Source organism: Portunus trituberculatus, chromosome 27, assembly GCF_017591435.1.
Source record: "Portunus trituberculatus isolate SZX2019 chromosome 27, ASM1759143v1, whole genome shotgun sequence".
NCBI lineage: Eukaryota > Metazoa > Arthropoda > Malacostraca > Decapoda > Portunidae > Portunus > Portunus trituberculatus.
Window position 1 is genome coordinate 7,193,357 of NC_059281.1, and position 14,944 is coordinate 7,208,300.

The 14,944-nt window shown below is 41.4% G+C and overlaps 2 protein-coding genes across 2 annotated transcripts; both read right to left on the reverse strand.

The window, feature by feature from the left end:
* Positions 1 to 1,763: 1,763 nt before the first annotated feature.
* LOC123509413 (WAG22 antigen-like) lies at positions 1,764 to 6,648 on the reverse strand. Its single transcript, XM_045263702.1, has 3 exons — positions 5,379 to 6,648; positions 2,140 to 4,414; positions 1,764 to 1,871 (listed from the first exon to the last, which is right to left on the reverse strand). The coding sequence occupies exons 1-2, from the start codon at positions 5,379 to 5,381 to the stop codon at positions 2,144 to 2,146; spliced, it is 2,274 nt and encodes a 757-aa protein (XP_045119637.1). The 5' UTR covers positions 5,382 to 6,648; the 3' UTR covers positions 1,764 to 1,871; positions 2,140 to 2,143.
* Positions 6,649 to 7,559: 911 nt separating this feature from the next.
* Positions 7,560 to 10,498, reverse strand: LOC123509414. The gene is made up of 3 exons (XM_045263703.1): positions 10,344 to 10,498; positions 8,701 to 9,395; positions 7,560 to 7,753 (listed from the first exon to the last, which is right to left on the reverse strand). The coding sequence occupies exons 1-2, from the start codon at positions 10,344 to 10,346 to the stop codon at positions 8,709 to 8,711; spliced, it is 690 nt and encodes a 229-aa protein (XP_045119638.1). The 5' UTR covers positions 10,347 to 10,498; the 3' UTR covers positions 7,560 to 7,753; positions 8,701 to 8,708.
* Between the last annotated feature and the right edge of the window lie 4,446 nt (positions 10,499 to 14,944).

The window sequence follows — 14,944 nt, forward strand, 5'->3', positions numbered from 1 at the left end:
ATCTAAATGCTCTTATAACTCAGGGTTTTTTTTAATGGGGAAAATGTTGAAAATCCCGGGATTAGAGAGTTTACTCTGGAAGTAAGTACCCTTGCCTTACCATACCCACTTTTCTCACATCTGTGTGGTATTAACGATGTTTACCGAGTTGCGTCATTTTTCACGCACTCACAACTACTGTGCATTTGCTTCTGTCACACAATCATTCTGCGATGTTCCAGTGTCAGTCGTGTTTCATTGCATATTAAAGATATGTTACTTTTTTTTCAATTATCTTGTGATCCTTCGTGAAAATAATGGAGGAAAAGTAAACATGCAGACTATGCTTTAGAGAAAAGCGAGTCCTTTAGCCATTTCTGTCATGAATTTCTAAACGGAGCCAAAAATAAAAGAGATCAGATTCTGAATTTATGCAGCATATATACAAAGGAACTGCTCTGCCATGCTTCAGACAGAGGTTATTGTGTCTTAGATATATAAAGAAGTGAAACCCAACAAAGCTAACGAATAGGTAGCACTTGAATTATTAGCATGAAAAATATTGTAGCCATTCTTCAATTATGGAATAGCTGGAGGGAGCTGAACAAAAACTTTCACTTTGCTTGTGTCTCATTAAAGATTGACCGCCTTACAAGGGAAGTCACGTACGCGGTGCGCCTTCTTGCTGCAATATTTTCTTTTTACTTGGAAATAATAATAATGATGATGCAATAGAACGTCATAACAAAAAAATATGTAGAAAATACGCTTTAACAAGAGTAAGGCAAAGTTTGTTACGTGCGTCCCCGAGAAGGTAGACGGGAGGAAAAGTGGAATAGTTTTAGTGTGTGCAGGTGTATCGGGCGTGAGTGGCGTTGATTTGTCATTGCACCGTGGCATCACCTACAGCCCATCTCACCAAAACTACAGACAACCGACGTGTAACTTATCCTTCCTGGTGGTGTTTGTTGGTGATGAAGGATGGCCATGATGGTTGGTGGTGTGGCTGATAGAGGCAATGAACGATTGTTACCACCATTAGCCCTTTGACTGCCATAATGGGTCTTTGTTACCATTCCTAGCTCTTTTACAATTGTTTGCTTGGTTACGGGAAACACGACAAGAAGACAACGCTGATCGTTCCTACAATGCTGAATTATTTGAGACACTACTGTTGAAAATCAAGCTCGAAATATTTGGTGTTCATTGAGGGATATTTTGTCTTCCAATGAAAGGTTCAATTTCTTATGTGGTGTGTGTGGGTGTGTGTGTGTGTATGTATGTGTGTATGTATGGAGAGAGAGAGAGAGAGAGAGAGAGAGAGAGAGAGAGAGAGAGAGAGAGAGAGAGAGAGAGAGAGAGAGAGAGAGAGAGAGAGAGAGAAACACGTAGGAATCAATCAAAAACACAAGAGAACAGTTTTTTTTTATCTTTCCTCCACCAACACAAAACGAGCCCTTCTCACACGTGGAGGGGAAAAAAAATAGTATGCAATATTTTTCGACTTTACCCACGACGAATAAAATAAATACGGCGATAAATAATGCAATTAGCAAAAATATACAATAAATATGTAAACTTATATTCTAAAATCAAATATTCGTAGACTTACACTTGTTTATGTTAGTGAATAATGAACAATGTGCAAAATTAGCAAAATGAGAGAGAGAGAGAGAGAGAGAGAGAGAGAGAGAGAGAGAGAGAGAGAGAGAGAGAGAGAGAGAGAGAGAGAGAGAGAGAGAGAATGTTATGAGTAATTTTTTTAGTTGTTTTTATACATTTTCTTTTTTTTTTTTTTTTTGCCTTTTATTTTCTTTGTTTTCGTTGCTTCAGTGTAGCTGTTTTTATTTCTCGTTTTTGAGGGTCACGCAACGTCTCACCTTCTCAGCATGCTGTAAAGGAAACCAATAAGAAAAATGAAATAATCACCTGAGGTTGAAACTTAATTAAACATTAAGATAAACATTTGATGAAAGATATTAAACATTGTAATTAATTCAGGCGGTTTTTGCACATATTTTTGATTTGAGAGAGAGAGAGAGAGAGAGAGAGAGAGAGAGAGAGTGTTATATCGCTTTAAGTCGACGAATTAAACAAAACACTTGAACCAAACATCCCATATATTCAAATCAGAAAGGAAGAACATAAACGTTTACTTACACTGTTATCTTCCCCAAATGAGGTGGTGAAGATCCTTAAGGAAGTCAAAGACGATAAGGACCTCATTACTTCCAAACAAAGTTTCCTTACTGTCATCCTTGAAATCAAACTTACTGTCAAATCTTTCCTTACTTAATCCTTTCCCGCCAAAGAGTCCAGGTGACCTTTCCTTACTTCCCTTTTTGAATAGATCTAAAATGTCAAAATTCTTACCCCCGCCCACACCAAAAAGCCCCCCTCCTGTGCCCTTGTTCCCAAATAAACCTGATTTTTCTTTGCTAGGCACTAAAACAAGGTCAGGAATTTCGAGGCTGTCATGGTAGTAATCCACTTCTTTACCTTTGTTGAACAGCCCCCTTGACCTCTCCTTGCTGTTACCTTTGTTAAATAGTCCTCCTGACCTTTCTTTACTACCTTTGTTAAATAATCTGAAAAGGTCAAAGGCATTACCAAGAAGTCCTCCTCCTCGTCTGCCCTTGTTTGCAAAGAGACCACCTGACCTTTCCTTACTGTTGCCTTTGTTGAATAAACCACCTGACCTTCCCTTGCTGGTTTGTCCTTTGTTGGTAAATAAGCTAAGTCCTTCCCTACTGCCTTTGCCATATGATCCTGATATGTCCAAGCCACCTGCTCCCTTGCCAAAGACACCCCCTCTGTTTAAGCCTCCAAATCCCTGACCAATTATCAATTTCTCCCTACTGCCTCCATCGTCAAGGATTCCAATTACTTCTAGGCTTCCTCGTTCCCCTTTTACACCTTTCCCAATTAGGCCTATAGATTTCTCCCTACTGTTGTCCTTGTCGAAGATGTCTATAATCTCCAAGCCTCCTCGGTCTCCCTTTTCGCCTTTTCGAAATAGACCTCTAGATTTTTCCCTGCTGTCTCCTTTGTCGAAAATTCCAAATATGTCTAAACCTCTTCCTCTACCACCCTTTCCAAATAGTCCTGATCTCTCTTTACTGTTTCCCTTGTCAAAAAGTCCAAAAATGTCTAAGTGTCCTAGTCCACCTTTACCAAAATTTTCCTTACTATTCCCTTTGTCAAAAAGTCCAAAAAGATCGAAACCTCCTCCACCACCCTTTCCAAACAGACCTCCAAATCTCTCCTTACTGTCGCCTTTGTTAAAGATTCCAAAGATATCTAGACCACTTCCTCCACCCTTCCCAAAAAGCCCTCCAGGTCTCTCTTTACTGCCTTTATTAAATAGTCCAAAGATATTCGAGGACCCTTTTCCCTTTCCACCCTTTTGCCTTCTTGAAATGCATCTTTCTCTGCTGTTTCCTTTCCCACTAAACAGCCCATCACTTTGTCTTTCCCTACTGTCTCCTTTACTGAAAATGCCGAAAACATCAGAGCCCTTCCCTCGCACTCCAAAGACCTCCCCGCTGTCACAGTCATCAATGTCTACGATACTGAAGATCTCCCTTTTGTTCGCTCCGGTGGTGATTTCGTGATCCTTGTTGATTATGTCAGCGATATTTTTAGGGGACTCTTGACTCCTTTCGTGACTTTTGATTGCAGCTTTTGAGATCTCTCCACTTGGTCCTTTGTCTCCTTTCCCCAAGAAGCTCAGCGCCGCAGCTCTGTTGATCTTCTCGAGGTTTGCCAAGCTGAGAAGAGCCCCGTTGTCCAGGCCGCCGTACTTGGAGAGGTCGACTGGAATTGCTCTGTGGATCGTGGCCGCAATTTTGGCAGCTTCTAAACGGTCCTCACTGGCACCTCTTTTCTGGTTCCGATTTCCACGTGCAGTGTTGCCAAGTGAGCTTTCAGTGGCGGTAGCCGTGCGGTGCGTCACGTTGCCTTGTGCACCTGCGAGTCTCGTAGCTGTTCTTAATGATCCACTTTCCCCATTAGCGACTGGAGCACTTCCCACAGTGTTGATAATCCTTTCCATTCGCGCGGGAACCACATCTATTTCATCTTTGTGGCCCTCATTAGGCTTTCCGGTGGTGCCAAGTGGAAGGCGAGGGCTGACATTGCTAGCAGAGGCACTGTGTCCAACGGTGTCTATTGTTCTTTTATGTCCAACGATGGGCGACGTGTCTCCGGCTCCAACATCGAGGTGTGACGCTCTGAGTTCAGCCTTCACCACCTCTCCGCCTCCAGGGTTGCCATTTTCCCCACTGCGTCCAGGGGTTTCGATTCTCCCTCGTCCAGCTGTGCCGCGTCTCCCAGTGTTGCCAGTGGTGGATATTCTTATTGGTCCTCCCCCAGGCTCCTCCGCTACTGCTACCGCCGCTGCCCCCAGAATGGCCAATACCGCCAGCCACACACGCTGTTCAACGATGACAGTAGTAATAGTAGTAGTAGTAGTAGTGGTAGTAATGATTGTAGTGGTAGTAGTAGTAGTAGTAGTAGTAGTAGTAGTAGTAGTAGTAGTAGCAGCAGTAAAGTAGTAGTAGTAGTAGTAGTAGTAGTAGTAGTAGTAGTAGTAGTAGTAGTAGTAGTAGTAGTAGCAGCAGTAAAAGTAGTAGTAGTAGTAGTAGTAGTAGTAGTAGTAGTAGTAGCAGTAAAAGTAGTAGTAGTAGTAGTAGTAGTAGTAGTAGTAGTAGTAGTAGTAGTAGTAGTAGTTATTATTGTTGTTGTTGTTGTTGTTATTATTGAAGTGTAACTGATATGGCGATTAAAATATACATGTATAATCAGTTACCTTGGGGCTTAGGACGTGAAAGGATAAGAGTAAAGAAAAATAGAAATTACTTCAAGATTGATTTTCACAAGTTTACTTCCACGCTTGTCTTTACTGGAGGATCTCAAACCATCAAACACATTAGCCTGTGTCACATTCACATCTTTGCACGCCAACGCCACTGACTTTTTGGAATGAATATCAAAATAAAAGAAATCTATATTCAGACAAAAACGATAAAAATTTTAATTATGGCACATGTTTACGGTTCGTTAAACACTGCTGCTTTAAATGTAGCGCACTTGTGGCACGAATATCTTAATAGGCACTGTTTCTTTTATCATATTGGGAGTATAAAGGTTAGTGGGTAAAAAGATATTGCAAAAAACACTAACGACTCATAGTAAAATAATATTATTGTCGAGCCAAGTGAAATAACATCAATTCAAAAGCAGAACGAGAGATTAAAGAGATGTAACAGCAACACAATATGATAGCGTGCGACACACACACACACACACACACACACACACACACACACACACACACACACACACACACACACACACACACACACACACACACACACACCAGCAGTCACCACACCCACCATGCTTGGGAAGGTAAGTCACACACTTCTGCTGGTCTTCGTCGCGCAACTGAGAGCAACTTTTTGGAGGGACGATACTTTATATGAGTTTCCATTCTCTTGCCTCCGTTTTTTGTTATGCATCACCTAATAGCATGTACCCTGTGTTTTTTTAGGAGCGAACTTTTTACTCGTGGTTTTTTCCGGATTTTCAACTTTCATCCACGCAGGGAAGGGAAAAAAAAGGAGTATCCGCAGCGAAAGACGGTGAGGAAAAAAAAAGAGTTAAGAAGTGGAAGGAAAGATTGTGTGTGCTTTGTGGGTTCACGATTTCAAAAAACTAATGGAGGAAAAAAAAAGTCGAGTGAAAATTGCACAAATATTAGTAACGTCACTTGATGCAGTTAGGTTCTGTTTCCAGTATTCAGTGCATGTTTCTTTCCTTCCATATTCTTCCCTTTCCATCATGTTCTCCTGCAAAAGAAAAAGAAGATAGAAGAAACTTACCACACTCATATAAAAAAGTAACCATACCCTTCCTTCAAACGTGTTATTTCCCCGTAGGAATAAACTTGAGGAGAACAAAGTATTGGGTAAGGAATGTAAAGATGATGACATGACGTAAAGGATCTTGCCCACTTTAATTAACGTGACATAGATGGTTTTCATTAATTTTTTTCTATCTTCGTTGTGTTTATTTTGTGTATCATTATTTTTTTCTTGTTGTTTTGATGGTATTGTGATTATGTTACCTTATTTACTGGTTTATTAACAATTATTAACGTGTATCAATTTGTTAACGTTTGGTAGAGAGAGAGAGAGAGAGAGAGAGAGAGAGAGAGAGAGAGAGAGAGAGAGAGAGAGAGAGAGAGATTCATTCGCCTTTCACATAACTACAAACCACAGTCACAAAATATTTTAGCTGAATATTACACACACACACACCCAGACACACACACACACACACACACACACACACACACACACACACACACACACACACACACACACATACACACACGTCGGAGGTGGAAAAAAAGAAGAAAAAAACAGAAAACGGAGAGTGGAATAAACAACTGCAAAGAAAACGAGAAGCTGAATTGGGTCTCGGCGAGCAGCTTGCAATATTTTTTCTTCATTTTTTTCCTCCATTTTTTTCACGTTATTCATTTGCATAAAAAGAAATTGATTTTCCATATGTGTAATTTTTTTCATGTATAGATTTTATGGTTCATCCTTTCCCTTTTTCTGACCTTCAAGATAGGGAAAAAATTAGAGTAGACAGAGAGAGAGAGAGAGAGAGAGAGAGAGAGAGAGAGAGAGAGAGATGTGAGGGAAGGGAAGAGAAAGGAAGGCATTGTTTTTATATTTTTGTAATACAATTTTTTATTTTTCATTTTACGGCTCATATTTTCTTCCTTGTTTTTTTCTTTCTTGACCTCCATATTCTGTCTGTTCCTGAGGGAGAATGCATCGATGTGAGTGCTTTATGACTTTATTTGCTTCATTACAACTACAAACCATTCTAAGCATACACACTTGCACTGAGGCATTGCAACATAAGGAAACTATTGTATTTCTTTTAGTTGGGGAAAGGTATTAGGAACAGGAAAGAGAGAAGGGTAAACAATCATTAACCCTTTGACTGTTACAGCTTCTTAACTTGATCATAGTTCTAAGTTCAGAGGAGGGTTTTGAAAGACTACGGTTCCAGGAAAGGGTGTCATCAAGTATCAAGTTTTTTTTAAAGTGGTTTTCTTGTGCCAATGCAGTTAAAGGGTTAATATTTCTATTGGTATGTTTTTTTATATACACACGTCTCTATTCAGTTAATTATCATCATCTTCTTCTTGGTCAGTTATTTGGTAATCACTCGTTTTTTTTGTTACATTTAGTTAGATTTAATTACAGATATTGCTTTGCGTTGAATTTGTCTTTTTATTCTTCCAAGCTTGTTTTCGTATCGGTGTCAACTTTTTTCCTTTTTTTTTACCGTTAATTTTTCCTGTGGTTGAGACGTTCGGTATTGTCACATTTATTTTTCTTTCCTTGTGTGTCTGTGTGTGTGTGTGTGTGTGTGTGTGTGTGTGTGTGTGTGTGTGTGTGTGTGTGTGTGTGTGTGTGTGTGTGTGTGTGTGTGTGTGTGTGTGTGTGTGTGTGATATTGTTTTTAATTTTTTTTTCCTTTTCCACTTGTGTTTTTTTTTTACTCTATTTTCCTTTTTCACGTGTTTTTTTTTGCTTTTAATATCATGTAATTCTGCGGGATTTTTTCTTTCTTTTTTTGGCTTGTTTGTCTGTGGCGCAGGAGGAGACGTTGCTTGGCCATGGTGAGAACGTAGTGAGACTGAGAGAAGCGGGAAAGTTGTCTTGGGTAGTGAAAAGGAAGAGGGAGACCTGAAACATTAAGAAAACTCATTACCACACACTCTCTCTCTCTCTCTCTCTCTCTCTCTCTCTCTCTCTCTCTCTCTCTCTCTCGTGGGAAAAAGCAAAACCGGTATCCTATTTTTCTTGTCTCTGTCTGAGTAATGCACAACCTTGACCCGAAATGAAACCAGAGTTAGAGGAGCCGAGGTGAGAGTTTGACAGCACGACCGGTTGTGGGCATAGGGGGAGGTTGAACGAAGGGAGAAAGAGAGACAAGGGAAAGAAATGCAGTGGGACGGAATTGTTGAGGAGGTTTCAGTGGGAGTGAAATAAAGGGAGAGGTAACGTGGGAGGTGAAAGTTGGGTTGAAATCGGGGAGGAGATGGAGGTGTTTGGGGATGTAAGAATATTTGAAGGAGCATAAGTTAGAGAAAGAATTGAGAGTAGGTTGAATGACTTACTGACTAACTGATTGATAAACTGATGGAGTGAAAACCACAAGAGGAAGAGAGAAAGAGAGGGGACGAAAAGAAGAAAAAGGATAAAGAAAAGAAGGAAAGAAGACATAAGGCAGAGAAAGGGAATGGATGTAAGAGGAGGAAGGTGAAAGGAAGAACGAGGGCGGGAAAGACTCAGTTAACACGAGTAAATCTTGTTTGTAAATAGAGAATTGTAATATTATGTGTCTGGAATCAAAGAGAAGAGGAGGAGGATGAGTGAAGGAAGAATCCACAGGAAGATGAAATACGAGTAAAAAGTCAGAAAAAAGTGAAACAACAGGAATTATTCTAGTATGTCCATATGATATTAAGGCCGCGGAGGAGGAGGAAGAGGAGGAGGAGGAGGAGGAAAAGTTAGAAGAGGAGGAGTAGGAGAAGATATTGATGATATGAAATAGAAATGAAAAATAATGGAAAAGGACCTAATCAAACACACACACACACACACACACACACACACACACACACACATACCTTCCCACTCAGCCACGTCTGGAAGCTCTCAGTGAATCAGGAATCAAACACAAGATTCTCCCCAGAACTTCCTCCCCAAAGCGTCTTCCTCTGCCTCCTCTGTTTCCTCCCCTTCCACTTCTGTTCCCCCTTCTGAAGAGGCTCCCCTTTAAGTTCTTAGCGAGGCGGTACACGCGCATGCAGGGGGTTCTTTGTCCTGCCCTGTTGAAGATGGAGGTGGTGGAGGCGGGGACAAGGGCTGTAATCTCCTGGCTGGTCTTACTGAAAAGGTTGTCTTGCACCGCTTCCTCTTTCACGAACAGAGTGTTGGCTGGGTCTAGTCCTCCTGCTGCTCCTAATCCTAATCCTCCGTCAATTAGCACATCAATTCCATCGTCTATGCCGTCAACAACCGTGAAGAATCCATTTTCTCCTGCGCCTCCTAAACCCAAACCTCCTTTTCCTCCTCCTAGTCCTGTGCCTGCGCCAACGGGAGGAAGAAGCACCCCTGTGTCTCCCTTACTTCCAAGCCCTCCCAGTCCTGCATCAGTGGCGGGGAAGGCAGGGGGAGGAGGAATAGGAGAGGGAGAGGAGGATGGGTCGGTTTGGTCTCGCTTCTTGGATCCGAATCTGAAGGGCGTGGCACTGGTGTGAGGGGCGAGGAGGGCCACCACCACCATCACCGCCAAAGGCCCCATTCTTGTAGTGGGGAAGATCTGGGGAGGGAGAATTAGAAGGTGAGGGAAAGATGATAGGGACTGGAGTGCTTTTGTTGGTGGTAATGGTGTTTGTGGTGGTGAAGTTCAAATGCTAAGCTAAATCGGTCAAAATAGGGCAAGAATAAAGATTTGAACACAGTGGTAATATTCTAGACACTGATATCCATTAAAGCAAAATAAGGGAAGCAACAACAAGCCATCACACCTACACGTGGCAATCTGTACATGAAGCGTGTTTACATATTTCTGCCTACCATGCTCATCCATTAATTTGTCTGGTATCATATTGAAGTTCCATAATGACTCAACACTATTAACTTAGTATCGGAGTCCATTCCATTTGTCTCTCATTATATTCGAAAGACAATTCTTATCCATCTTATTTTCCAATCTAATCTTACTTTACCATACCGTTTTCTCACTTTTCCCTCAATGATGAAGAAATGAGACATACTGCATAATAACCAATAGAATTTGTTGTAGCTTCCCTCCAGCTTAATAAGATAATCCTGTACAAATATAGGTGATGTGTTTGGAGGATTACACTGATGCATAGAATTGCCTGGAGAGTCTCGGATAGGATGAAAATAAGGATCACTCGTATCCTCCCCACACTACGTTGAGCACACCGCTTCTCGTCCGATCAGCAAAGTTAAGCAACGTTTGGTCCGGTTAGTATGCTTGAATGGTGACCGCCTGGGAACACCGGATGTTGTTTTCATTCCATTTATATCCCAGAAAAGGGCACTTCGCTTTTAAGGGATTACCTAACTCAAGACTCAAGACCCTACACTGAGAAAGAGAACAAAACAGAGAAGAAACCCCAACCACACATATTTACTACACACGTTTTCTTTGTCACTTTGCAACCAGATATTGAAGGGCGCACTAGTCTATACCCAAAGAGAACCTGAGCGTCTCCTTTCCGCCACTCTTCCTACTCACCATAGCTACTGACGAAGGTGCAGACGAAGGAGATGGAGTGGTGAAGAAGGGAGTGTATGACTGGGCTTATATAGGTTTGATTGGACCCTCTTTTTACCTCTCGTCGTCCTTCCTAACCTCCTCTCCCTCCTCTCCCTCCTCTCCCTCCCTCACTTCTTATGTCCGGGTTGAGTTCTTGTCCTTATTGCTGATAAAAAGACGGGAGTGTGTGAAGGAATGAGGAAAAAAAGGGGAAAAAATGGTGATAAAGTCTCTGTTGGTTCTTGAAGGTTGGGTAGGTATGGCTGGGAATGAGGAGGGAGGGAGGGATGGGTGGAGGGATGAGGAAAGATGATTGGAGGGCAAAAGGTAGGGAGGATGGAGGATGTTTAACTAAAGTACTGATGGAGTGTTTGATGTTTCAGCATTGTTATTTCTCTCTCTCTCTCTCTCTCTCTCTCTCTCTCTCTCTCTCTCTCTCTCTCTCTCTCTATTTAAACGGCAATACATAATGATACATAAAGGACAGTGGCGTTGATTAAGCTAAAGTTACTGTTGTCACCAGGAACTATCTTAAGGCTTTAGAGATAAAAACAATGAATGGTGATAGTAATGATAGTAATGGTGATGACAGTGATAACAGTGACAACAACTTCAACACTCTCTCTCTCTCTCTCTCTCTCTCTCTCTCTCTCTCTGCCACGTGTTTATTGATCTTATTTTTTTTTCCTACGCTCTTGTTTCTGTTTTTTTCTCATTATGTTGATCTTCTTTTCTTCGAATCCTGTCTTCCTAATCGTCTTTTTTCTCTATTTCATATTAAAGGTAATTTTCTTTTTATCTTTATGTCGCTTTTTCTATTTTCTTGCTTTCTGTTTCGTTAGTTTTTTTTTTGTTGATCGCAATGTGTTATTCTTATTCCTTGATTTTTCTTTCTTTTTCTGCGATTCTTTCTAGTTTGTTCCCTTCCTCTCTCTTCTTTTCTTTTCCTCTTGTTTCATTTTCTTTATATGAACAGATATCGTCTGGTTAAATAAACAGGTAAATGAACAAACCAGGTGTTACGGAGCTATATGCATATACTACTACTACTACTACTACTACTACTACTACTGCTACTATTATTACATCATTTTTTCGGCGACTTTTTTGGAGGTCATGTTTTTCTCCCTCGTTTCTTCTTTCCCCCTTGAGAAGAAAAAAACAAGAAGCTTATTTGTATTGGTACTCCAAGGGGAAAAAAATCCATGACCCCTTTTTTGTGAAATTTAATTGATGATAAAAACTTGTTCAATTTCTTTCTCTGTTTTTTTTTTTGCTTAGTATTTTTTGGGTAAGGCGTCTCAAGGATAGTGTTTCTTAGGGTTCTTTAGTAAAAAAAATAGATAAACAAAAAAAAAGAGAAGGATTATTTGGATGTGTATTTTTCTCTTCTTTTTATTGTATGTCCAGTTAGTATGTATGGCTCTCTCTCTCTCTCTCTCTCTCTCTCTCTCTCTCTCTCTCTCTCTCTCTCTCTCTCTCTCTCTCTCTCTAGCATATACTCACATGTGTTTAAAAGCAAAAAAGAAAAAGAAATTATCATAGAATATAACACACACACACACACACACACACACACACACACACACACACACACACACACACATTGAGGAAAGCCAAAAAAAAAAGGAAAGGAAAAACTCACAAAAAAACTTATTACACCATTTTATTCAAGACATTTTTTGGTAAACAATGAGAACAGGTAAGGGAGGAGTAGGTTAGGGAGAGGAGAGAGGGAGAAGGGAGAGGGAGAGGAGAATAAGTGGGAGTTGGCTTGGTGGTGCTGGTGCTGGTGCTGGTGCTGGTGCTGGTGCTGGAGCTGGAGAGAGGGAGAGGGAAGAAGAGGGAGTGTAAGAGTGAGGGTTTTATTTCACTCTCACCTCTCTCACCTCCTTCTTCGGTAACCTGGTGGAGAAAATTGAAGGAAAAAAAAAGAGAGAAAAGTTTGATTAGTTAAGTTCATTATATTTCCACTTGTGTTTGTATTTGTTTCATTATTCGTCACTTTTTTCTTATTTATATTCGTACAGTTAATAAGTCAATTGTATTTTAGTGTTTGTTTCTTAAATTTCTTTGTTTCATGAGCTTGTTTGTCTTGATAGTGTTTTTTTTTTTTTTTATTGTTTTTTTTTGTTTGTAAATTTTCTTGTTGACTAGTATACCAATGTTTTTTTTTTATTTATTGTTTTTATTCTAGTCTACTCTCTCTCTCTCTCTCTCTCTCTCTCTCTCTCTCTCTCTCTCTCTCTCTCTCTCTCTCTCTCTCTCTCTTTCTCCTGCAACTGAGGTGGTTAGTGAAGCTGGTTTCCTAAGGGATGAACTAACTAGCCGTCATGTTACTCAAACGGGATTTAGAATTTCCCGCCGTATTTAGTCCGCTAAGAGCTTTCGGCCAATGTTCAACCCGTTGCCTTGCTTTGCCCAAACCTAGTAGTAATACTAAGCGATAAGTGTTTCTCTTAAGGGATGACAATGAAAGTTTGAACACTGGTTGAAAGCCCTTAGTAGACTAAATACGGTGGGAAACTCTAAATCCCGTTTGAGCAATATGATGCCCAGTTAGTTCATCCCTCGGGACACCATCTTCGCTTACTTATGTCACCACCTAGGGTACTCTCTCTCTCTCTCTCTCTCTCTCTCTCTCTGTGTCAGTACTTACACAAGACCCACACGCCACTTGGATATCTGCCCCCTGGTGGAGGAAATTGTAATTGTACTGTACTTGTGTGTATGTGTGTGTGTGTGTGTGTGTGTGTGTGTGTGTGTGTGTGTGTGTGTGTGTTTGTATTACTTGTAGATTTCTTTTAATATGCAAAGTTTATCTATATGTTTGTTTGTATGATAGATGTTATTGTGTTTTTCTCTGTTTTTTTTCAGGTAAGGGAAAGAAAAGGAGAGATGAAAGGAGGAACAAAATATGAAGGTGAGAGAGAGAGAGAGAGAGAGAGAGAGAGAGAGAGAGAGAGAGAGAGAGAGAGAGAGATAAATTCCTATAACAGTTTATAAATACCTTTTCCATGATTAACTGCGATTGAGTAACCACCATAGCCACCACCACCGCCACCGCCGCCGCTACTCGTATATCCACCGCCACCATGTCCGCCGCCGCCATATCCACCGCCACCATGTCCACCGCCACCATGTCCACCGCCGCCATAACCGCCGCCGCCATAACCACCACCGCCATAACCACCACCACCACCACCATATCCACCACCACCACCACCACCACCACCACCATATCCACCACCATAAACACCACCGCCACCACCACCACTACCACCACCATATCCACCACCACCACCACCAAAACCACCACCATAACCACCACCACCATAACCGCCAGAGCCATAACCCGTGCCGAAGATGCCAAAGCCTCCACCGCCGCCGCCGCCGCCTCCGTATCCGTATCCGTCAGTGTATCCGACCAGGTAGCCTCCGTAGCCGTCATCGTAGACAAGAGCTGGAAGTGAACCGGGGAATTACACGGGAGAAATACTTGAGATAGGGTTTATGTGTCATTGTGTGTGTTTTCTTTTTCCTTTCTCTCTTTTTCAGTTTCATTCGTTCCTTTGGGTGTAATTTCTCTTCTTTAGATTTTGTAGTATTTTGTTTGTGTTTTCGTTTCTTTTGCATTTTTGCTTGTTTTTCATCATTCTTTTCCCTCTTTTCTTTCTGGGTTTTTTTTTTCTCCTGCTTATACTTGTCTATGTTTCCCCCTCTATTTTTCTCAATTTTTCCTTTTTTATTTTATAATTTTCCTATCTATCCTGGTTTGATTCTCTTTTTTTTGTTCTTTTATTATTCTTGTTGTTTCATTCCTCCCTTCTCCTTCTTTGCATACTTTCTGCCTTTTCTTCCTCTTTCGTATCACTTTTTTCTCTTCCTTATTTCTTCCTTCACCTTTCTTTTCCCTTCTCTCCTTCCCTCCACCGATCTTTCTATTTCACATCTCTTACTCTCCTCACTCCTTTTTCTCCCCCTTCCTTCCTCTCTTTCAATCCTCTTTCTTTCCATTCCTTCACCTATCTTCCCCTCTCCTCTTCTCACCTATCTCTTTGCTCTCTCTTCCTCCCTTTCTTTCCCTTTCATTCCCGTCACTCACCTGAAGGATCGTAGCCGTGGATTTCATAGACTAGTTTGTGGTTATGCTCCTTCCCGTCATCCTTCTTCACGTAGATGGTGATGTCCTTCCCGTATTCGTCGTCTCCTGGCGCAGGGTTGGCGTAAGCGGTGCGCCCCTCGCTGTTCGCCGTCTGATACTCTTTCTCCGCCTCCTTCGTCGCCAGGTATCCATTTTGTGGCTCATCATTTGCCACTGCCACCTTTGTCTGCTCCTCCGTGCCCCTCACTGCCGCCACGAGCAGCAGGGACGCGGCAGCTGCTCGTAGAAGGAGCTGAAGAAGGAGATTTTTTTTTTATGGTGTGGTGCTGTGTGGTGGTGGTGAAGTGGGCCTGTAATCACATGCAGAAGTCGCTAAAGGAAGGGCTATTGTTTTGTGGTGTTGTGATGTACGTATAGTGTTGTATTATGGTGTGGTGTGGTGTGATGAGCGCATGGCAGATCACACCACAACACT